Source organism: Diabrotica virgifera, chromosome 8, assembly GCF_917563875.1.
Source record: "Diabrotica virgifera virgifera chromosome 8, PGI_DIABVI_V3a".
Taxonomy (NCBI): Eukaryota; Metazoa; Arthropoda; class Insecta; order Coleoptera; family Chrysomelidae; genus Diabrotica; species Diabrotica virgifera.
The window spans coordinates 127,568,897-127,593,422 of NC_065450.1; the positions used below are offsets into that span (position 1 = coordinate 127,568,897).

At 35.5% G+C, this 24,526-nt stretch overlaps 1 protein-coding gene across 2 annotated transcripts in view; it reads left to right on the top strand.

Moving 5' to 3' along the window:
- Positions 1 to 24,526, top strand: part of LOC126890005 (ATP-dependent translocase ABCB1-like) — a 225,884-nt gene that overhangs the window by 93,362 nt on the left and 107,996 nt on the right. For both annotated transcript variants that reach the window (XM_050658806.1, XM_050658805.1), the window contains exons 8-9: positions 16,452 to 16,577; positions 18,025 to 18,399. In XM_050658806.1, the coding sequence (XP_050514763.1) occupies positions 16,452 to 16,577; positions 18,025 to 18,399 (501 nt within the window). The remainder of the gene's footprint in view (positions 1 to 16,451; positions 16,578 to 18,024; positions 18,400 to 24,526) is intronic.

The following is a 24,526-nucleotide window of genomic DNA, read 5'->3' on the forward strand; positions in this document are numbered from 1 at the left end:
GATGGCATAACCCAGACATCCAAAGTGAAAGTTATCCTTCAACACCAAATTGTTCTGTATGGTCCACACAATGTCCAGAAAAAAGTCACGCCATTTTGAGCGTCGGGTTTGGGGGGAGAGGGGGGAGAAATCGGTAAATTCGTAGTTTTTTAAGTTTTTCGCCAATATTTCTAAAACTATGCGGTTTAGCATGAACAACCTTCTATACAATATTGTTCTACATTAAATTTGAAATAAAAAAGGCCCTACGGGATAATCTTTCTAAAATGAATGGTTCCAAACTTACGGAGGTGGTATAGTATAACTGGTCCAAAAAAAGGCCTAACCCAAACATCCAAAGTAAAAGTTTTCCTCCAACACCAAAATGTTCTATATGGTCCACATATTGTTCAGTAAAAAGTTACACCATTTTGAGCGTCCGGTTTGGGAGGGAGATGGGAGAGAAGCCGGTAAATTAGTAGTTTTTTTACGTTTTTCGTCAATATTTCTAAAACTCTGCTTTAGCGTAAACAATGTTATAGACAAAAATGTTCTACATGAAATTTAAAACAAAAAATGTTTTATACGTAATTGTTATAAAATCAACGGTTCCAGAGTTACGGAGGGTGAAAAGTCGAGGTTTTCGATATTTTTTATATTTTTTGGGCAGTATTTATGATATAACTATACCAAAACCCAGACATCCAAAGTGAAAGTTACTCGCTAACACCAAATTGTTGTATATGGTCCATATAATGTTCAGAAAAAAGTCGCACCATTTTGAGCGTCGGGTTTGGGGGGGAGAGGGGGGAGAAATCGGTAAATATAAAAAGTACAGAAAACCTCCACTTTTCACCATCCGTAACTCTGGAACCATTGATTTTATGACAATTATGTATAGGAACTTGTTTGTTTTAAATTTCATGTAGAACATTTTTCTATAGAACATTCCTTACGCTAAAGCACAGTTTTAGAAATATTGACGAAAAACTTAAAAAAAATACTAATTTACCGACTTCTCCCCCATCTCCCCCCAAACCGGACGCTCAAAATGGTGTAACTTTTTACTGAACAATATGTGGACCACATAGAACAATTTGGTGTTGAAGGAAAACTTTTACTTTGGATGTCTGGGTTAGGCTTTTTTTGGACCAATTATACTGTTGTTCTGAAGCTATTTCCTTGTGGCATTTTTATGATTAATTATTTATATGGGAAATAAGCCACAATTAAAGTGAAAAAAATAATTTGATTAACGTTTCGACGCCCAAATCGGGTGCCGTTGTCAAAATTCAAAATATTACTCAGTAATATTTTGTATTTTGACAACGGCACCCGATTTGGGCGTCGAAACGTTAATAAAATTATTTTTTTCACTTTAATTGTGGCTTATTTCCCATATAAATAATTAATCACCAATTATACTATACTTCCTCCGTAACTTTGGAAACGTTAATTTTAGAAGGGTTGTGCATAGGGCCTTTTTTATTTCAAATTTAATGTAGAACAATTTTGTGTAGGGGGTTGTTCATGCTAAACCGCTTAGTTTTAGAAATATTGACGAAAAACGTAAAAAACTACGAATTTGCAGATTTCTCCCCCGCTCCCCCCCAAACCCGACGCTCAAAATGGTGTGACTTTTTTCTGAACATTATGTGGACCATATAGAACAATTTGGTGTTGGAGGATAACTTTCACTTTGGATGTCTGGGTTTGGGTCTAACTATACCATACTATTTCCTTAATTTTGTAAAATAGGATATTTTTCGTAATAGAGCTCCGTATTTGTCATAGGATAGGTAGCAAAACTAATATTAAGTCACAGTCAAAAATTTATTTTTCAGAGCGAAAATGTGTTAAGTCCATTTTTTTCCAAAAACAGTAATTTTCAAAAAATTTTCTTTTTAGTGGTAAAAAGAACAATGATCATTATTCACATTTATAAGAATTTGCTAAATAAAATTTAATGTATTAAATGGAAATTGTTACAAAACACTAAAAATATTTTTTATTTTCGCTCTCCTGTAAAATTTACATTTTGTGACTTAATACACTTTTGTTCTGAGGTACGGAATTGCATCCGATCTTGAGCACCCTGAATCCAGTTGTGCTGGATGCGCTTGATATCGTCCGACTACCTTGTTGGAAGACGTCCTCAATTACGATAAGCATCGTGTCTAGGTCTCCATTCTAAAATTTTTTTGATGCATCTTTCATCTTTCAATCTCGCAACATGTCCCGCCCAGTTCCATTTCAGGGTTGTAATTCTTTTAACTGCGTCCGTAACAACAGTTTTTCTCCTAACTATTTTATTTGAAACTCTATCTCTGAGGGATATATTCACCATTGACCTCTCCATTGCTCTCTGAGCCACTTGTAATTTATTGATTAGTTTTCTGGTAAGGATCAATGTTTCTGCTCCATACGTTAGAAAGACCTTCCTTTTCAAGCACATGGGAATATCTGATCTAAAGGCTTCCCTCAGTTTTCCGTAAGTCGCTCATGCCAGTCATATTCTCCTGTATAACTCGGTTATTTGATAGTCTCTTCCTAATTTAATCTCATGGACCAAATGTTTATAGGTCTATACTTGTTCAATTTGCGTGCCATTAGTTGAGATGTTTTTTGCCAGTACAAGGTAGGCCAATAAAAAGTTGATGTTTTTGAAAAGTTAAATTTAATGTCAACTCGTGTACAAGAGCGCTGAATGTTTTAAAGAAGTTGCAAGGTATGATCTACCTGGTCTGCAATAGGAACTATGTCGTCTACAAACCTTAAGTTTTTCAGGAACTCCCCATTTATGTTGACTCCAATATTTTCCCAATTATTGTTTCTCATAGCACTCTGTAACAAAGCGGTAAATAGTTTAAGAGAGATGGTTTCTCTTTGCCTAATGCTTCTGGAGGTTCGTAAATTCTAAAAGGAACAATAATAGCATTCCGAACACTTTAAACCATAATCCAGTTCCGATGGTCCTACCATAACCAAGATGTTTGCTCAGTACTTTGCTGCAGTGTATAGTGAGGACGAATGTCCTATTCCAAATAGTGCAAGGGCTAACACTAGTTTCAACATTACTGGTTGTGACTTATTTATTTCAGAGGTATATGCCAAATTATCCCAGCTAAACATACATAAGGGTCCAGGGCCTGATGGAATCCCACCCAAGCTACTGAAATACTGTAGTTTTAATCTTGCTCGTCCCTTATTCTTTATTTTTCAAAAATCATTACAAACGAGTGAATTCCCTCCCGTTTGGAAAGTTAATTTTATATCACCGATATTCAACAATGGCGATAGAAGCAGGGTTCAAAGCTACAGACCTATTAGTATCCTTAATACTATACCTAAACTGTTCGAGAGTTTAATATGTGACAAAATTAAGCCTACTATACAAAATGTAATCATTGAACAACAGTATGGTTTTGTTGTGGGGAGATCAACTGAAATGAACTTGTTAAATTATACCTCCTTCTTAAATGAAGCATTGGAAAGCAAACAACAGGTAGATACGATTTATACAGATTTTTCCAAGGCATTCGATAGGGTCAACCATACGTTATTGTTACATAAGATCGAACAGTTAGGTTTCTCTGATCCTCTGCTTAGTTGGATTCGAAATTATCTATTACTCGTAGATAGAAGGCAGATAGTTCGTATTAAGAATTATTTCTCTAATGAAATTATAGTTAAATCGGGGGTACCTCAAGGCTCCCACTTAGGACCTATCCTTTTTAATTTATTTATAAATGACATAAATAAAAGTTTCAATTTTGCTCAATTTCTTCTATTTGCTGATGACTTTAAATTATTTCACATAATTGCCTCTGATTTGGATCTCTACAATTTGCAATCAGATCTTAATGGTCTTGTGGAATGGTGCTCACTTAATGGTATGGACTTAAATGCAAACAAATGCCATGCTATAACTTTTACTCGACCAAGAAACTTTGAGAATAATTTTTACTATATACGGGACACTAGGTTACAATTAGTTGACTCAGTTATAGATCTGGGTGTTATTCTTGACACTAACTTGAATTTCAACCTACACATTAATAGATGTTTGGCTTTGTTAAAAGATGTAGCTATGACTTTACGACTGGTCGTCTTTAAAACTCCTTTATTGTTCTTTGGTTAGACCACATTTAGATTATGCATCATGTGTTTGGTCACCTCAATATAATTGTCACATTAATAAAATCGAACAAGTTCAGCGTAAATTCTTACGTTATTAGAATAGAATAGAATAGAAATATGCTTTATTGTCATAAAAATTGTACAATTTTATCGACAAAGCTTATAAAAAGTCAAGACAACAAAACAATAACAATCCAATTTACTAAAATTACATAAATCGTCAATATATTTACAATAATAACAATAATAATGAAGTTAAACAGAAGTAGTCAATTGCAAAATTTAAGTAAATTGCAAATGCATAGTCTACCTAGTAATTAATAAGTTTAAAAGTTAAGCTGCTACATATGACACCCAAATATAGACAAAAAAAATGATAATAAAAATACTACTTGTGCAAAGGGTACTGTAATTTCTTAGTTATTGATTAAGAAAATCTTCTACTGAATAATATGGTCTTTCAGATAGGTAGGCTTTTGTCAGTTTACGGAATTTGGGGAAAGATGCTGCAGATTTAAGTTGTAGAGGGAGATGGTTGTAAAGTTTTTTTGCGGAATATAATATAGATTTCTTTACTAACTCAGAGAACGGGGTCGGCATATAGACGTCAAACGTAGAATTTCTCGTGAAGTAGTCATGATGAGGTCTTGGTGGAAAGACATGTAGATGTTTACGAATTAAGCCAACAGTTTCTAAAATATACAAAGATGGAAGGGTTAAAATTCTGTGATCTTTGAAGTAACTTCTGCAATGTGTTGTTCTTCTGAGGCCAAACAAATATCTAATTGCTCTTTTTTGTAATTTGAAAATAACATCGAATTGGGCAGCTGTACCAGAACCCCAAAAAGGAAGTCCATAACGAAGATGTGACTCGAACAAAGAAAAATATGTTATTTTGGAATATGCTAAATTGAGTTCATTCGAAACAGATCTTATAGCATAGCAAGCTGAGGATAGTTTCTTCCTTAACAAATCGATATGGTGGGACCATTTAAGGTTGCTGTCTAAAAAAATACCAAGAAATTTCACAGAATCAACGGTACTGATCTGGCTGTTATTAAGAGGTAAGGGTTGAAGGACTCCTTTATAAGACAATGCTACTGTTTTATCTACGTTAAACGAGAGTAAATTAGAGTCAGACCAGGTTTTTATTGTAAGTAGATCAGAAGTTATAGTAGCATGAAGAGTTGCAATATTTGAGTTGCTCCAAGTGATACTGGTATCATCAGCAAAAAGAAAGATTTTTCCATCGATTTTTAAACTAGTGATGTCATTAATAAAGATAAGGAAAAGTAGAGGACCCAATACTGAACCTTGAGGTACCCCACATACAATGTTTTTGAGACTAGAGTCAGTATCATTTGCTCTAACCAGTTGTTTCCTATCATCCAAGTAAGATTGGAACCAATCTAAAGAAATACCTCGAATTCCGTAGAAATTTAGTTTTCTTATCAAAATGTTATGATTTACACAATCAAAAGCTTTGGCGTAGTCACAAAAAACGGTGGCAGTGTGAAGATTATCGTTCAGTGCTTGATAAACCTCATGTAGTACAGAAAAGATGGCATCAGTGGTGCATTTATTATTTAAAAAGCCGAACTGATTTTGTGATAAAATGTTGTTTTCAACTAGAAAGGACATAAGTCGGGCTTTTATGAGTCTCTCAATAATTTTGGAAAGTACCGGTAGTAGTGCAATAGGTCTATAATTGCAGGTATTAGATATTTCACCACCCTTATGAAGAGGAATAATGATGGCTGTCTTTAGGCACTCTGGAAATTTACCTTTCTCAAAGGAATCATTAATTAGTGAGATGAGGACTTCTAACACATTTTCTGAGAGATTAGAAAAAATTTTTATCGATAGACCATCAGTACTACAGGAGGATTTGCTTTTGATACTATTGATTGTTTGGATCAGTTCAGATTTATCGACTGGTTTTATAAAGAATGAATTCGAGACCTTTCTTGAATTAGGGAGATAAGCAATGGGATCTTGTTGTGGCAAAATAGTTGATGTAATATTTTTACTCACATTAACAAAGTATTCATTTAGATTTTCAGGATCTGGAAGGGAAATTGTTTTAGCAGTGTGGGTTTTATTTCGAAGATCGTTTATTATGGACCAAGTTTCTTTTGCAACACTTTTTGAGCTTCCCAAACGGTTATAGTAGTAGTTTTTTTAGCTGATTTTATAAGTTTAAGATAGGTTGCCCTGTACTTGGTGATATATTCAGTAATAGAAACGTTGGTAGTAAATTTCCTGATATAGAGAAGAGAACGCATATTCTTGGAAGATATTGGGATACCTTTAGTAGTCCAGGGTTTGCGATGTTTTGGCTTAATTGCAATTAAAGGAAATGCTTTATTGAAGATACAGACAAGCTTATCCAAAAAAGCACTGAAATTATTATCCACGTCCATAGCAGGAAAGCGCCACTCAGAGATTAAGCATAAATTTTGGAAATTACGAAAGTTCCGGGTGGAAAAAATCCTGCCTAAACGTCGGGTTTTCGAGGAGGGTTTGCTCAAGATGTTAAACTTCGTATAAACTGCTTCATGATCAGATAGTCCAGCATTAATAATTGTAGAGTGGACATCAAGGGGTGAAAAATCTGAGACAGTATAATCAATTATGGTAGATGAAGTTTTTGTAATCCTTGTAGGAGAATCAACGTGCATTGTTAGACCATACGATTCAAATATGTTGACCAAGGATATTTGTGTAGCACTAGCAGCAGCATAATCAATGTTAAAGTCCCCGCATAAAATTTTTCTACTTTTATGGGGCAGGTCATCTAACAAATTTAGCAGGTTCTGAAAAAATAGTTTCACGGAAGAGTTAGGTGATCTATAAATGCAAATGATATAAAGATTAAGATTCTTATTGTAAATTAACGAAAACTCAAAGAAGGCTTCACTTAGCAGAAAGTCATATTTTGTTACCGAAGAAAAATCATTGCTCGTAGATAGAATTAGGGTGCCTCCGTAAGCTGAGCTTGGACGATCATACCTAGCAATTGTGGTGTATTTTTCTACAAAAAAAGGCTCGTTGACTTCAAGCCAGTGCTCTGTAACCGCAGCTACCGGAGGAAATCCTAATTCCTCTAGGAACAAAAATAATTCATCAGTTTTGTACCTTATAGAACGAATATTAATCAGAACCATGCTAAAGTTGTTATCACTAAAACAATTTGAGGATTCTAGTCCCTCAGAACACGTCGTGATGTTTAAAAATTTCGTTTTGGAGAGGCAGCGGAATAGTAATTTCGGTGACATTCCCTTGATTTCTGCAGGTGAATAATTCTTTCAGAAGTGAGAAAGGATCTGTAAGCATCAAGATCAGCTTCCATCTCATCTGGACCAATCCCATAGGCATTGTTAAATTCCAGCAGAATTCGTCGTAGATCTTCAGTCTTAGTGGGAAGTCCCTCGGAAGCCAAAAAGAGTTTAACGCTTGTATTGGTAAATCCATCGTAAAACACTGAAGCTGGTTGGTCGTGTAGATAAGCAAGATGAAGTTTAATGGCTTTTAAGATATCCGGTTCCCTTAATCTGGCTAGAAGATTTCGACTATTCGAGTTATTGGTTAATCTAACTCTTGGTGGGGTCAAAGGATCCAGATTTATCGAAGATTCTAAAGTATCCTTCTTAATGAAATTTACAGGCGAATGGAACGGATTCTTAGATTTATAAACTTCGATGGCCTGCTTGTCTGTACGTATGTTTGTGTTTTCTACTTCATCTTTGTTCTTGCGAGAATTGGTAATTGGATTTTCCAAGGTGACAGGACTTCTGAGATTCTTCGGATTCTTATGTGACTCAGATGAAAGCGTTGGTTCAGAATTGGATGATTCTATAGACCATTTGATGTTAACACCAGGTGGCCAAATTTCGTTATTAAATAATAGGTTAATAGCTGTTCTAGATTTTATACCTATTTGAACGAAGAGCCAGTTGCTGTGTCGGCATCTTTAAGGAGTGTGTAACATCTAATGTATTCCTTAATGCCTAGCCTCTCTTTGATATAGTGCACAACTTGTATAGGGGTGTACGTTGGGGTCAAGTTACTAATAACTACAAAGTGACATTTATCTTCTGTAATTTTTGGCTTTTGCTCTGGACTTGGTTCGAGATGTCGGGGCTCTTCAGTTTGGGTACTTGCGGTGGCATAAGATGTATTTTTCTTCAATATCTCTTTTTTAGTTGGTATATTAGATAGATTTTTTGTAAGACTGCTCATTTGATTTGACATTTCACCGATATTTGAAGAGAGCCTTTCTAATCCCAACTTAATCTCAGTTGAATTTGTGTCTTGGATTTCAACCTTGATAGTCTCATCTGAAGAAGAGCCGAAAAAACTGACGATATATTAAAAATGTCGTGTTCCATCTGCCTTACAGATTTTAAAACCTTCTCAGGATTCAGCAGGTTGTTTAGTTTGTGGATCTCGTCAATTTTTTTCGTAAGATAGTCCAGTTTGCCGTCATTTTTAGTTAATAGGTCATAAGTCTCGATGAAAACAGGCAAATTGTCATTTAGTTTTTTAGTAACTTGAATTAAGGCCTAAAAGTTCTCTAAAGGTATTTGATTTTTTGATAAATTTGTAATTTTGTCATTTAAATAATTTAAACTTGGAGAGTCACATACGGTACAAAAGAATCTAAGGTGAGAAGACTTTTGGTCCAATAGGGCTTTAGTGATGGTCTTGTTTAATTTTGTACATTTCATACAGAAGTTTCTTTGGCAATCTCCATTACATCTTAACTGGTTGTATTTATCCGAGTCAGAATATTGTGTAAGACAATGTTCACAAGTGTACGTCATTTTCAAGGTTAGATGTGCAAAAATTAACTAGGTCGATGTGATGATGGTAATAAAAATTGAAACACTTACAGCTGGTATTCACAACACATAAATCAAAACAAATAACAAAACTTGTAAACACAAGAAAACAAATCAAAACATACATCCGTATACTTCCACTGCTGGAAAACGAATTATGATTATAAGATGCATCTCACTGGTCAAAGTTACAAGTCTTTACTGCAAATTATTCGACTTGACTCATTACAGAGTCGTTGTCAACATAAAGATCTTTGCTTCTTATATAACTTAAGTCATGGTCATAAATTCTGTACCTCACTCTTAAATAAAATTGGTCTGCATGTACCTTCAAGAACCACCCGTTCTGTGACCACCTTCCACGAAGTCATTAACCGTACAAACTATGGTTCAAGTTCCTATCTCTGTAAAACTATTAAAATAGCAAACACATTCTCTCCGCATATTGATTTCTTTATGAACGACTTTACTGCGTTTTCCACACAATTACATTTATATTTAACTTAATGTTCTAACTTCAAGACTGATTTGTCTATTACTATTATTGTCTTTGTTCTAAGATAAGTTGTATTTGTCAATTGCAAAATGTTTTAGATATTTAAATTTTTTACTTTATATTATAGGACTAGCTCTCAATTGTTAAATGAGAGCAAGTAATTTTATTTTTTTGTTGTTGTTTATTTTGTATTTACCAACTTTGTACCTACTAGTACTAAATCTTATTTTGAATTGTTTTTATAATTTGTGTGACATTTTAATTGTATCATGTACTAATGGACTTCGGTCCGTCATTAAATAATAAATAAACAAATAAATAAATACCCCTCTCCAAAGAAAATGTATTTCTATCTCCACAGTATATCCTGAAATTCTACAAAAAATATTAATATCAATGGCTTGTTCTGCTTTTGCAGTGCGTGTTATAATTTCTTTTCAGTAATTCGCAGTAACCATACGTCATCAATACGCATTCAGTATCAAGGAATGCCACTTTAGAAGTTCCCATTCCCATTGCTTTATCCAACACTAATGAAAATAAATAAGGACCAAGCACTGAGCCCTGATAAGATCATTTCACATGAAAGGACCCCGCAACACTCCTTATGAAAAAGTGGTCCCGGTCACATTTGACGAAACTTTGGTCAATAATAGTCCTCAGTGAGTAGATTAAAAAAGTCCATGGCACCTAAGTCTGAAAAACTATTATTCTCGAGCTACAGCGTTCTGAAGTTTTTAAATTCAGGTATTCGGTTTACGTTAAATGCACTAATTCACGGTCAAGTGAATGAAAATATCTATTACTGAAAGAAGACAGCCTCATTTTCTCCATGCATATTTGCGTGCTGCATATGAATTCGTGGTCAAAAATAGATGTATCGTATTTTATTCTTCAGAAAACCTCAGAAAAGACCTCAGAAAACTGAAGAAGTGCGATAGAAAATGTGCTGTAGAGCGACATAAGAATTATCATGTTTTCATGAATGGTTCAGACTTATCCAATACCAGGAACCTTTCCACCTTACCTTCAGAAAACTACTGGACAGTGGCGTATTTAGGGGGGATAGGGGAATTCCCCCGTAAAACGGTCCAGAATTAAAAAAAAATTGTTGAAACATGATTATTACACGTTGAAATACATTAGCTTATATGCAACTTACTACAGACAAATTCAACCTAACTAACTCGACAGTTAGGAAAATTAAGAAAACTTATTGCACATGTTATTATCTATGTCTTGTAGTTTGGGTTTATCTATTTTATGTATTTAGGGGTTGGTGTTTTATTGGAAGTCGCTCCCTCTCTCAAGGCAAATGTTCCGCCACTGCTACTGAAGCTCCATCAGAAAATTGAGGAACAACCAAAATAAGTGCTGCTAGATCAGAACAAGACACCTAACGTTTTCACGCATGCAGAATAGAGTTCCACTAAAAATCATTAGATATGCCGACGAGGAAGTAGTTTTTGCAAATAACTTAGCTTAGATGATTTGCAAAGAATAATCTCCAGCATATCAGATACGATCAACTTGATACCAGGGAAGGCGAAGCAAAGATATATAAAATAGCCAAACAGAGAGCAAAGAAAGCAAGAGATTTTAATCAGATTAGATGTATCCGAGATGAAAATAATAAAATACTAATTCACGAAAAGGATGTCAAAAAGAGATGGAGAAAGTATTTTGACAGTTTATTAAATAAATAATTTGACAGACAGCCTGTGGAGTTAACGGAGACAGTAACAGCAATGGTTACCAGAATAACAAACGAGGAAGTAGCTCAAGCGCTTCAAAAAATAAAGAAAGGAAAAGTAGTCGGACCCAATGATATTCCTGGGGAAGTATGGATAGCATTGGGAGAGACAGGAATAAGTTGGCTAGCAGGTCTATTTAATAGAATTATGGAAGTTGGACAAATGCCAGACGAATGGAAAAGCAGTATATTAGTACCTGTCTACAAAAACAAGGGAGATATACAACAATGCACAAACTACAGGGCTATAAATCTACTTAGCCATACCAGGAAAATACGGGAGAGAGTAATTGATAGACGGATAAGTGAGGAAACCGAAATATCCGATAATCAATTTGGCTTTATGCAGGGCAGATCAACAACAGATGCAATTTTCATTGTAAGGCAACTGATGGAAAAATACAGGAATAAAGAGACCAACGCTCATATGGTATTCATTGATCTTGAGAAAGCATATGATAGAGTTCCTCGAGAGATTCTGTGGTGGGCACTCAATAAGAAAGGAGTCCCTAGCGAATATGTAAAGATTGTGAGAGATGTGTATGAGGGAGTAACGACTAGTGTTAGAACAGGTGTGGGAGAGACTGATAAATTTCAGGTGAAAGTAGGATTGCACCAAGGCTCGGTGCTTAGTCCTTATTTATTCTCATTAGTTTTGGACCAGATAACAGCGAAACTACAGGGTAGTATTCCATGGTGCCTAATGTATGCTGATGATATACTGTTAATAGGAAATAGTGAAAGAGACTTAGAACAAAAACTGGAACAGTGGAGACAAGCTCTGGAGGAAAAAGGTTTAAAACTTAGTAGGACAAAAACAGAGTATTTGGAATGTTCATTTAAAGATGGAGTTACTACAAATAAAATGGTACCTTTGGATGGTGAAATGATTGTGAAAAGCAATAGTCTTAAGTACCTAGGATCGGTATTACAGAGTAATGGAGAAATAGATGGAGATGCATGTAGTAGAATTAGGGCTGGATGGATGAAGTGGAAAGAAGCGAGTGGTGTGTTGTGTGACAGAAAAATTCCAATGAAGCTGAAGGGAAAATTCTATAAAACAGCCATAAGACCGGCTATGATGCACGGAACTGAATGTTGGGCAGTGAAAAAGAAAGAGGAACAACGAATGCATGTGGCGGAAATGCAGAAAAAGAATGCTTAGATGGATGAGTGGAGTGACAAAGAAGGATAAAATTAGAAATGAGTATATTAGGGGAAGTATAGGTGTGGCACCAATTGATGCCAAAATGAGAGAGCATAGGTTAAGATGGTTTGGTCATGTTCAACGTCGAGACGTTAATCAACCAATACGAAGAATAGCTGAAGTGCAGATTCCTGGAAGGAGTATGAGAGGAAGACCAAAGAAGACCTGGGGGAGACGATAAGGCAGGACATGTTGGTAAAGGGGATTAACATTGATATGACCCAAGATAGAATTGTGTGGAGAAATGCAATTAGGGAAGCCGACCCCGCATAGGGATAAGGCAAAGAGAATGATGATGATGAATCTCCAGCATATCAGATATAAGTGGAGAAAATGGACTTTATACGGAGCATAAAGACTTTAGTAGGAAAAATTGGACTTTATACTGGAGTCTTAAAATGAAATGAAAAAACAAAGTACATACATGGTAGTATGTGAACGCGAAATATTAATTACATGTCATGTTCGGCTATATGTACGTTAAGATTGAGCTGATTTTAGTTAGATGCATCATATGTCGTGTTAACTAACGACCTATTAGGATACTTCAGTAGTAGTGGCGGAACATCTGCCTTGGGGGAGGGGGGCACTATCAATAAAACACCAACCCCAAAATATATGAAATAGATAAACTCAAACTACATAAAAGACATAGGTAATAACATGTGAAATAAGTTCCCTTTATTTTCTTAACTGTCGAGTTATTTGGGGTAAGTTTTCTGTCTGTAGTAAGTTGCATGCAAGCTAACGTATTTCGACGTATAATAATCAGCCGTGTAGTAGCAGCACGTGTCCTACCGTGCCGTTCTTATTAGCTGTTCAAAATTGAGCTCTGGCCATTTTCGGATGTTGCTTAGCCACGATAGTCTTTTCCTTCCTAGTCCTTTCTTTCCCTCGATCTTTCCTTTCACTATTAGGCATATTGGTACTTATTGTTTCTCAGTATATGGCCTAGGTATGATCTTTTTCTAACTCTCACTGGTGTTAAAAAGTTCTCGTTCTTTGTCTATTCTATGCATCACTTCATCGTTTGAGATATGCGATGTCCATGAAATTTTGAGGCTTCTCCGGTAGATCCACATTTCAAAGACCTCCAATTTATTCACGGTTGCTGTTTTAAGGCACCACGTTTCAACTGCATAGAGAAAAATCCTCCAGACGTAGCATTTTGATAAACGTAGTCGAATTTCGTGTTTTATTCGAGAATAACATATCAGTTTTTGATTCTGTTGAAAGATTTTCTGGACTCTTCTATTCTCTATCTTATTATTCTAGATCAGGATTTAGGTTGCCATCGATCCAACACCTCAAGCACTTAAATTTGTTGAACTCTTCTAAAATTGCCAGTTTATTGTGTAAGATTGAGATATATTCTTGTTTCTTCGGATTGACATCACTTTGGTTTTCTTATTTATTTACATGCCGAATTGGTCACAGACCGATTTGGTCCTGTCGATGGGTCGTTGTAGACCCAAGTAGGAATCCGCAATCAACACCGTATCATCGGTCTACCTGATGTTGTTGATGTTTACGCCATTCACCTTGACTTCATACTTGGAATCCTCCAGTGTCTCTTTAAATAGAAATTCGGAATAAAGATTAACTAGCAAGGTGATAAAACATATCCTTGTCTAACTCATCTCCTAATTTCTACTTCTGCGGGCGTGAAACCTTTGATCTTAATTCCAGCGTTTTAGTTCCAGTATAAGTTCTTTAGTAGTTTGATGTCTTTCCCATGTAAACGTACTTGCAATCGCTCTAATAGTAGATCATGTCTAAACTGTAGCTTTAGCTGTACTGTATTAGATGCCTTTTCAGGGTCTATGAATCAAAAAAATATGCCTTTCTGTTGGTCGTTGCATCACTACATAACTACAGATTTGAAAATGTTTATTCATTTTTAAGAACTACGTGTGTTTCCTCTTCCTCAATCTGTTATATATAACAATAGGCACATTTTATCTGAGAAATAATGACAGGAAGAGATTGTGGCCAGCGCCACACATCTCTATAGAGATAATATTAAATTACTGTATTACATAATATTAACTTAGCTACTGTAACAATATTAATGTCTGTGCGGTAAATCTAATGGTGTCTGTCGCTTTAACCGTTTTGTTTCCTGACTGTTGTCTAACAAATTAATTGCAAGCACATTCGCGTGGCTTTCAAGACGTACGATGTATTTTGCACTTAACTCCACTATCACTTCACTGACGGTTTTCGTTTCCAGATCATTGTAAATATCCCTGTTAGTAACAAACCACGGAGTATCGATTATTGAACGTAACACCTTGGACTGGAATCTCTCAATTATGGATACATTCAACTTGGATGCTGTTCCCCAGAGCTGCAGACCATATGCCCAGACTGATTTGAATATTGTGTTGTAGACTAGCAGTTTATTTCTTGTCGTGAGCTTAGACTTACGCCCTAGAAGCCAATAATGTTTACTAAATTTTATGCCCAGTTGTTTACGTTTGTTCCATATATGGGTTCTCCAGGTTAATCCCCTGTCCAAGTGCATGCCCAGATATTTTACAGAGGTAACTGAGGGAATTACCTTATTATTTATTGTTACTGTAGGTGATTCACCGTGACATTTTGTAAAAGCAATATGGCTTGATTTTTGTTCATTTAATTTAATTCTCCAATTTTGTGCCCATGTATTTATTTGATTTAATACTCTCTGGACTTTTGCAGCAGCTTCGACGGGATTTTTGTGTACTGCTAGGATTGCAGTATCGTCTGCAAAGGTGATGGTCGTTGTATCACGATTTGTGGGTAAGTCGGCTGTGTAAACCAAACACAGTTTTGGTCCCAGAACGCTACCTTGCGGTACTCCTGATCTGATGGGATATAGTTTTGTATAGGCTGACTCAAACTTCACTCGAAATTATCTTTCTGATAAATACGTCTTAAGGAGTGTATATAGTTCCTCTGGTAAGTTCTTTTTCAGTTTGTACAACAGTCCTTGATGCCAAACTTTATCAAAAGCCTGGCTAACATCGAGGAATGCTGCTGAACAGTAACTTTTTTCTTCAAATGTTTTATTTATAACGTTGACCACTCTGTGAACTTGCTCGACGGTATTATGCTCTTTCCTAAAGCCAAATTGGTGGTCGGGTATCATATTTCTGTCTGTTAGTATTTGTAGAAGTCTTTTTTCTATTATTTTTTCCATGATCTTAGACATTACTGGCATTAAACTAATTGGTCGATATGAAGTGGGCTCATTTAGAGGTTTTCCTGATTTTTGTATAAGGATAATTTCCGCAATTTTCCATTGGATTGGGAAGTGTTTTAGCCTTAGTACCGCATTACACAATTGAGTTAGCATTTTAATTGCTTTGGTAGGTAGATTTTTAATTACCTCACCTGTGATTAAGTCATAGCCAGATGTGATATTATAAACGTTTGTTCTTTTAGGTATATCTATAGATTTTATCATCAGCTTATTTAAATATTTTTCTTAAACATTGTTTGGTATTACATACTTTTATTCGTTTGACCACTGTCAGTCCACAATATTCTAAAATTTATTTTTTAAGATTCTTTCAAGTATTTCAAATACTATGCGGAAGACAAAGAATTGTCTTATGGCCACCGAGATCACTGGATCTCTCACACAATTATTTTTCTTATGGAAGCCCGTCAAATCATCAGTTATGTGATAATGGTAGATGTGAATTGAACGTGGTTTCCAATATTCCAATATTGTATCCAAATGTTGTTCAAATGTCCAATGTATTAGCCCCAACATTCTTGTCAACTTACGGTCAAGTATTTATGGTTATATCATATCAGTTATTGCCCTGCTCAAGAGGGCGCAATTTTTGAGCATATTTCGCATTGTTCGTTGTAATTTAATGCCCTTTCCTAAAATTATTAGAGATAATGGATATTCCTCTAGTCTCGGTTTTCTACTAGATACATCATAGTATGTTTATATATACGAAATTTGACCCTAATTGTGTTTTATGTTTTAATTATTTTAAAATAACAGCTTAATTTAAAAACTTAATTTTTTAGATTCTTAGAGGTATAAATCTTACAATAAGTAAAGGTGAGACAGTTGCATTAGTTGGAAAATCTGGATGTGGTAAATCTACCTGTATTCAATTACTTCAGAGGTTTTACGATCCAGATATGGGTCAAGTAAGTAGGCTAAAAGACTGTAATAAACCATACTTTTAAATTATAATTTTAATCTTAAGAGGCAACAGTTATAATCCCAATGCCGTGTTGAGGCTGATTTCTGTTAGGACGGTGCGTGCACGATACATGCCGTAGAACAATAGAAAAGGCACGCCCCGGCACTTCCCGGTGTCGCCCCGTTCCGTTGTATGATAAACTAGCTAATGCTTTTCATATCAGACGTCCCCGTCGTAACATAAATCCGCCCTTAGCGGTATAAAACGGGAGACTATTATTATTATGAATTATTACATTATTACCGAGGGACGAAAATCCCTGAAAACTTCTATAATGTTTATTTTAATAAGTTATAGGGTTCAAAAAGAAGAGAAAATTTGGTGTGATTTTTAATTCGAAATACATATCTCATAAGAAACTTTTTGTTTATTAGGGAGCCCCTTAAGGGGCTTTTGCTCCTCGGTAATAATGTAATCTTTCATTCTACGTTTAAATGTTTCAAATATACTTATTAGTTTTCTTCAGATTCATGAATGCATTTAAAAAGCATTGGTTCGAAATTTTACGCCTACGCTATTAAACTTAGATTGTTTGATATACAATGATGATTTCTTTATTACGGGTACATCACACAATTAAATTTTATAAACTAAATCATCATAAGTGCCTTATAAGATACCTAGCGAATGTCGGAGATTTTGATTCAATATATTGAACACATTTTGCGTGACTGTAAATATTTTTTTCTATGAGCGTGCAAAAATGTCTACTTTCGCGCACGCATTTTAGTTTAGAAACTTTCACTTTTCCGCACGCGTGTTACTTTTCCGCACGCGTGTTACTTTTCCGCACGCGTGTTACTTTTCCGCACGCGTGTTACTTTTCCGCACGCGGTTTTTACTTTTCCGCACGCGTGTTAATTTAGATATGTTAATATGGCCTTAAAGAAATTATAATACATGCAATAAACTAATATTTAGATATTATTTACTAATTTATTTCAAATATATCTTATTGTGTTCCTGTTTTAATGAAATTAACGCGACAATTCGATGAAATAAAATTATTTTGACATAATATTCGAAAGTGAAATCGGTAGACAATAACAGTCGTTTTGAATCATCGTCATGGAAACCAAGATCGTCGTCATGCTAACTAATTATATTGAAAGTTTGGTTTTGACAACCTTGTCAAAGAATTAATTTGTGTATGTATTTTCATATTAATTAAATTAATTGATTAAGATTTGGTAATTTTTTAAAGACTCTTAGAAAAAATATTGTTCCTAACTCTTGCAGAAAGTCTCTTTTCCGCACTCGACTGCTTGCCGAACTCCCGCTTCGCGTCGTTCGGCAAACTACAGTCGCGTGCGGAAAAGAATGACTTTCTGCACTTGTTAGGAAAATAACTATTTGTTCATAAATATTTATAAAAACTATTATTATTTCAGATAAAGATAAATGGTATAGATATTAAGCAGCTAAATTTAGACTGGCTTAAACAAAAGATTTCCGTTGTAAGTCAAGAGCCAGATTTATTTTCCACTACCATCGCCGAAAACATAAGATATGGAAAACTAAATGCTACTCAACAAGAAATAGAGAATGCAGCGAAGAAAGCTGACATCCACACATTTATACAGACTTTGCCGCGGGGTTACCAAACGGTTCTAGGAGAACGAGGAACTCAGTTATCTGGTGGCCAGAAACAAAAGATAGCCATAGCTAGAGCTCTAGTACGAACTCCCGAGTTTCTACTTCTAGATGAAGCGACTTCAGCTCTCGATACGACAAGTGAGGCAGAAATACAAGAGGCTTTAGATTCAGTAAGTATATTTTCAAATGACTTTCACATGACTTTATTAATTTGTTAACTTGAAAATTATAAGATCCAGAATATCGGCAGCTAATTTAAGAAACGAATTAAAAACCTAAAGTTTACTAGAACTTCCTTCTTCTTCTTCTTTAAGTGCCATCTCCGCGACGGAGGTCGGCAATGATCATAGTTATTCGGACTTTAGAGGCGGTTGCTCTGAAAAGTTCATATGTATCTACGTCCGTACCATTCTCTTAGGTTGCGCAGCCACGATATTCTGGGTCTCCCTATGCTTCTTTTTCCTTGAATCTTTCTCTACATAATCGATTGGAGCAAGTAGTATCTCTCTCCACGTGTATTATGTCCGAGGTATTCTAATTTTTTTGTTTTGATAGTATTTAAGATTTCCATTTATTTTCCAGTATTTGATGGAAAACATAAACACTCATACCAATAAGTATGGTCTAAGACTGAACATCAAAAAGACTAAATTTATGATTGTAACAAAGAAGCTAGACACCAATGTGAATTTAACCATAAATAATCAGCCAGTTGAAAGAGTTACGTCCTACAAATATTTAGGGGTTTGGTTCACTGATACTAATGACCAGACAAGAGAAATCAAGAGGCGAATAGAGATAGCGAGACAATCGTTTGTAAAAATGAAAAAGTTTCTATGCAGCCGGGACATAAATATAAACTTAAGAACGAGAATGTTAAGGTGCTATGTTTTCTCCGTTCTGCTGTACGGCATGGAAGCTTGGACGCTGAAAAAGATAAACATCAAAAACATTGAGGCATTCGAGATGTGGTGCTACAGGAGAATGTGTAAAATACCATGGACAGAAAGATTAACAAAGTAAGATGTTTTGCTGAAGATGGGGAAGGGATGCGAAGTCATAAAAACCATACAAACGAAAAAACTGGAATATCTAGGCCACATAATGAGAGGAGAAAAGTACTCTCTGCTAAGATTCATAATCCAAGGAAAAATCTCGGGAAAGAGAAATGTGGGACGTAGGAGGATTTCCTGGTTGCGAAATTTAAGGGAGTGGTATGGGTGCAGTTCAATACAGTTGTTCAGAGCTGCAGCCAACAAAGTTAAGACTGCTGTGATGGTAGCCAACCTCCGATAGGAGACGGTACTGCAAGAAGAAGAAGAAAGATTTCCAATTCTTATTCATCTTTCTCAGAACCTCTTTGTTTGTGATGTGTTCTGTCCACGATATTTTCAGAATTTTTCTGTACACTCACAGCTCGAATGATTCTATTTTTATCATTGATGCACATTCAAAGTCAAAGTTTCCATTCCATAAAATAAAGTCGAGAAAACGTAGCACCTAGCCAACTTAACTTTTAGCTCCAACTTGTGTAGAGCACTTTTCTCATTTTGTTAAAATTTTCCCTAAACTTTTCTATTCTGATTTTGATTTCCTGGAAGTAATCACCTGTGGAGTTAATCAATGTTCAAATATATGCATATTGGTCGGCTCGTTCGACATTGGATCCGTTTATGAAGAGATTCTTGTTATTTCTTTGGCTTTTCGATATTCTCTTAATCTTTGTCTTCTGGACGTTCATTTTTAGACTGTATTCTTATCCAAACTCGGCTATTCTGGTCACCGGCCTCTAAGGATCCCCAATATTTTCGGCTAGGATAACAGTGTCGTGCGCATATCTAATGTTGTTAATGAGAACTTCATTTACCTTTATTTCGGCTATTTCACCCTCAAGAGCTTTTTTCAAGATCTCTTCCGAGTAGGCATTAAAAAGAATTGGCGACAACACGCATCCCTGTCTCACCTCACGTCTTATTTCAATTTCCTCTGACAGCTGATCGTTAACACGTACTTTTGCTCATTGCTTATAGCATAAATTCGATATAATCTTGAGGTCATTGTAATATCTTCTTTTATTTCAGGACATGCATTAATTGTTCATGTCGTACTTTGTCGAATGCTTTATTGCAGTCAATAAATAACGCATATATCTTGATTGCCGTCTAGGAACTTTGTATTAGGTAGTATATTAAGTGAAAAAAGAGCTTCACGATTTTCTAGGTTTTTGCGAAACCCAAATTGCGTATCATTAATGTCTATGTCTATGTTTATGTCTATGTTTAGGTATGTCAAGAACACTCTTCTGTAAATTAGCAAATAAAATGAGTGTTTGGAACAAAATAGGAAGAGCAACAAGATATTATAGTGTCTTTCTATCAAAAATTAGAATGTTTATTCAATCGCAAGAACGAAATTATCGAATAAAATGAAATTAATCAAACGAAAAAAAATAAAAATATATTCTGGTTAGTGAAATAGAAGAGTTAAGTTAAAAATAGACTCCGTATTTCGAAGAATAAGATATAATAATTTTAAATAAAGACCAGAATACAATAATTGACGTCATTACATATTATATCCAATTAGAAGAATAATTTAGAAGAAATCAAATCGGACACTCGAAAGTTTAAAAAATCCCAAATAATCAGGATATAATAAGGTGAAACTTCTCCGAATTATCAAAAACGCGACAAGTATAAAAGAAATGACATAAAAATTTAATACGGCAAAAATGTGCTCTTTTTACAGGAAAAACAATGGTCTGAACTGTTCCTAAAATAGGAATAAACTATTTAAACTTCACTGTTAGATTTTGGGTACCTATCAAATTTTAGCCAAGGGGCTGAGTGGAAGAATAAAGTACGTATCCCGAGTATCCCGAATAAAGTACGTGCCTCCTAGTGGCGGGATACGGGCAACAATACATTGGCTTATAGGGCAGTCCTTACAGTAGGGATCCTGGCCTATACAGAAAAATGCAGGCGGGTGTGGGGTAATACTCCACTTTGGTTGTATTTGTGGTGTATTGGCTAAACGTGCAGGACAGGGTATGGTACTGATAGAAAAGGCATTCAGGCATCAAATATCCAAAAATCTTTTCAGGCCATAATAATGAAAAGACCTTCTCCAATGCAATAAAACTTATACTGAAATGATGGCATCTCCTGAGGTAAAATATTCCGGAAGTACAATGAGCCTCCGTTCGGATCTCCGGGTGAGGACTATCTCAGGGGGAACAGGTTAGAAAAATCAGGATAGGGTCTTGGGATCTTGGTAGTCTTACAGGTAAGTGTCTGGAGTTAGTGGATGCGCTCAAACGAAGAAGAGTTGAAATTGCTTGTATTCAAGAAACTAGGTGGAAAGGACAAAGGGCGAAAGAACTAGGTGAAGGATACAAATTGTGGTATGTAGGGATACAAACAGGTCTGGGTGAGAATGAAAGAAGAGCTTTCTGTAACCAATTAGGAGACCTACTGAGTGATATTCCAGCAGAGGAGAAAGTTATAATAGGAGGGGATTTCAATGCACATGTGGGCCAAGCCAAGACAGGATATGAAACAATACATGGGGGATTAGGCTTTGGAACTAGAAATGAAGCTGGAGATGACATGATTGAATTAGCAACAGCATTAAATATGGCGATTGTTAACACATTCTTTAAAAAGAGAGAAACTCAACTTATTACCTACAAAAGTGGACAACATTAATCCCAAATAGACTACTTTATGATAAGAAAGGAAGACATACGTGAATGAAAGGACCGCAAGATAAGACAACAAAGGAGACAGTAAGCCAACAACATAAGCTGCTTGTTCTGGAGAAGACCACAAAAAATCAAGTGGTGGATGCTAAAAGATGAGAAAAAAGGTCTATTCAGGGAAAGAATAGTAGAAAAAATATTTTGGAACATGAAAGGAAGCCCTAACACATATTGCCCTATTGCCCTATTGAAATATTTCGGAAAACGTCAGGAAAGAAGTTTGAGGATATTGAGACTTGGTGGTGGTCAAATGAAGTACAAGGAAAATAAAAGAGAAGGGAAAATTATATAAAAACTGGCGCAAGAAAGTAGATCGCACATAGATCTTCAAAACTATACAGTCACCAAAAAGGAAGCGAAAGTAGCAGTAGCAAAAGCTAAAGCAGAAGCGTATTTAAACCTACACGATCAACTTGATACCAGGGAAGGCGAACCAAAGATATATAAAATAGCCAAGCAGAGAGCAAAGAAAGCAAGAGATTTTAATCAGATTAGATGTATCCGAGATGAAAATAATAAAATACTAATTCAATAAAAGGATGTCAAAAAGAGATGGTAAAAGTATTTTAACAGTTTATCAAATGAAGAATTTGACAGAGAGCCTGTGGAGTTAACGAAGACAGTAACAGCAATGGTTACCAGAATAACAAACGAGAAAGTGGCTTAAGCGCTTCAAAAAATAAAGAAAGGAAAAGCAGTCGGACCAGATGACATTCCTGGGGAAGTATGGAGAGCATTGAGGGAGACAGGAATAAGTTGGCTATCAGGTCTATTTAATAGAATTATGGAAGTTGGACAGATGCCAGACGACTGGAGAAGCAGTATATTAGTGCCTGTCTACAAAAACAAGGGAGACATACAACAATGTACAAACTACAAACTACAAAACTACTTAGCCACACCATGAAAGTATGAGAGAGAGTAATTGATAGACGGATACGTGAAGAAACCGAAATATCCGATAATAAATTTGGCTTTATGCATTGATGGAAAAATACAGGAATAAAGAGACCAACGCTTATATGGTATTCATTGATCTTGAGAAAGCATACGATAGAGTTCCTCGAGAGATTCTGTGGTGGGCACTCAATAAGAAAGGAGTCCCTGGCGAATATGTAAAGATTGTGAGAGATATGTATGAGGGAGTAACGACTAGTGTTAGAACAGGTGTGGGAGAGACTGATAAATTTCAGGTGGAAGTAGGATTGCACCAAGGCTCGGTTCTTAGTCCTTATTTTTATTCTCATTAGTTTTGGACCAGATAACAGCGAAACTACAGGGTAGCATTCCATGGTACCTAATGTATGCTGATAATGTAGTGTTAATAGGAAATAGTGAAAGAGACTTAGAACAAAAACTGGAACAGTGGAGACAAGCTCTGGAGAAAAAAGCTTTAAAACTTAGTAGGACAAAAATAGAGTATTTACAATGTTCATTTAAAGATGGAGTTACTACAAATAAAATGATATCTTTGGATGGTGAAATGATTGCCAAAAACAATAGTTTTAAGTACCTAGGATCGGTATTACAGAGTAATGGAGAGATAGATGAAGATGCATGCAGTATAATTAGGGCTGGATGGATGAAGTGAAAAGAAGCGAATGGTGTATTGTGTGACAGAAAAATTCCAATGAAGCTGAAGGGAAAATTCTATAAAACAGCCATAAGACCGGCTGTGATGTACGGAATTGAATGTTGGGCAGTGAAAAAGAAAGAGGAACAACGAATGCATGTGGCGGAAATGAGAATGCTTAGATGGATGAGTGTAGTGACAAAGAAGGATAAAATTAGAAATGAGCATATTAGGGGAAGTATAGGTGTGGCACCAATTGATGCCAAAATGAGAGAGCATAGGTTAAGATGGTTTGGTCATGTTCAACGTCGAGACGTTAATCACCCAATACGAAGAATAGCTGAAGTGCAGATTCCTGGAAGGAGTAGGAGAGGAATACCAAAGAAGACCTGGGAGGAGACGATAAGGCAAGACATGTTGGTAAAGGGGATTAACATTGATATGACCCAAGATAGAATTGTGTGGAGAAATGCAATTAGGGAAGCCGACCCCGCAAAGGGATAAGGCAAAGAGAATGAGGATGATGATGATTAGGGAGCGGATTTATATGCGATCAATTTTGATGAAATATGCGCATATATATATGCAGTAAAAAATTACGAAATATGCGCAAGATATGCCCAAAAATTAAAAAAATGCGCATAAACCACAAATGTTCTGTTCTATTCTATTCTAGGGGGTTCTTTTATAGAGGGGGGGCGGAAATCTTATTTATTATCTTTCAAATAAAATCGTTATTTTTTATACAATGCAATTTATTCACATTTTTTACATAAAATGATACCAATAGTTACCTATTTAAAATTAAACAACAATATCACTATATATATCTTCGATTATAATTCACTACAATGTGTTTTTCCAAATTTTTCACGAGGAAACATTTTCTTTGATCAGATAAAATATTTTTATAACTTGAAAAACTCCTTTCAATATCAACAGAAGTAATTAGGGCGCATTAAAA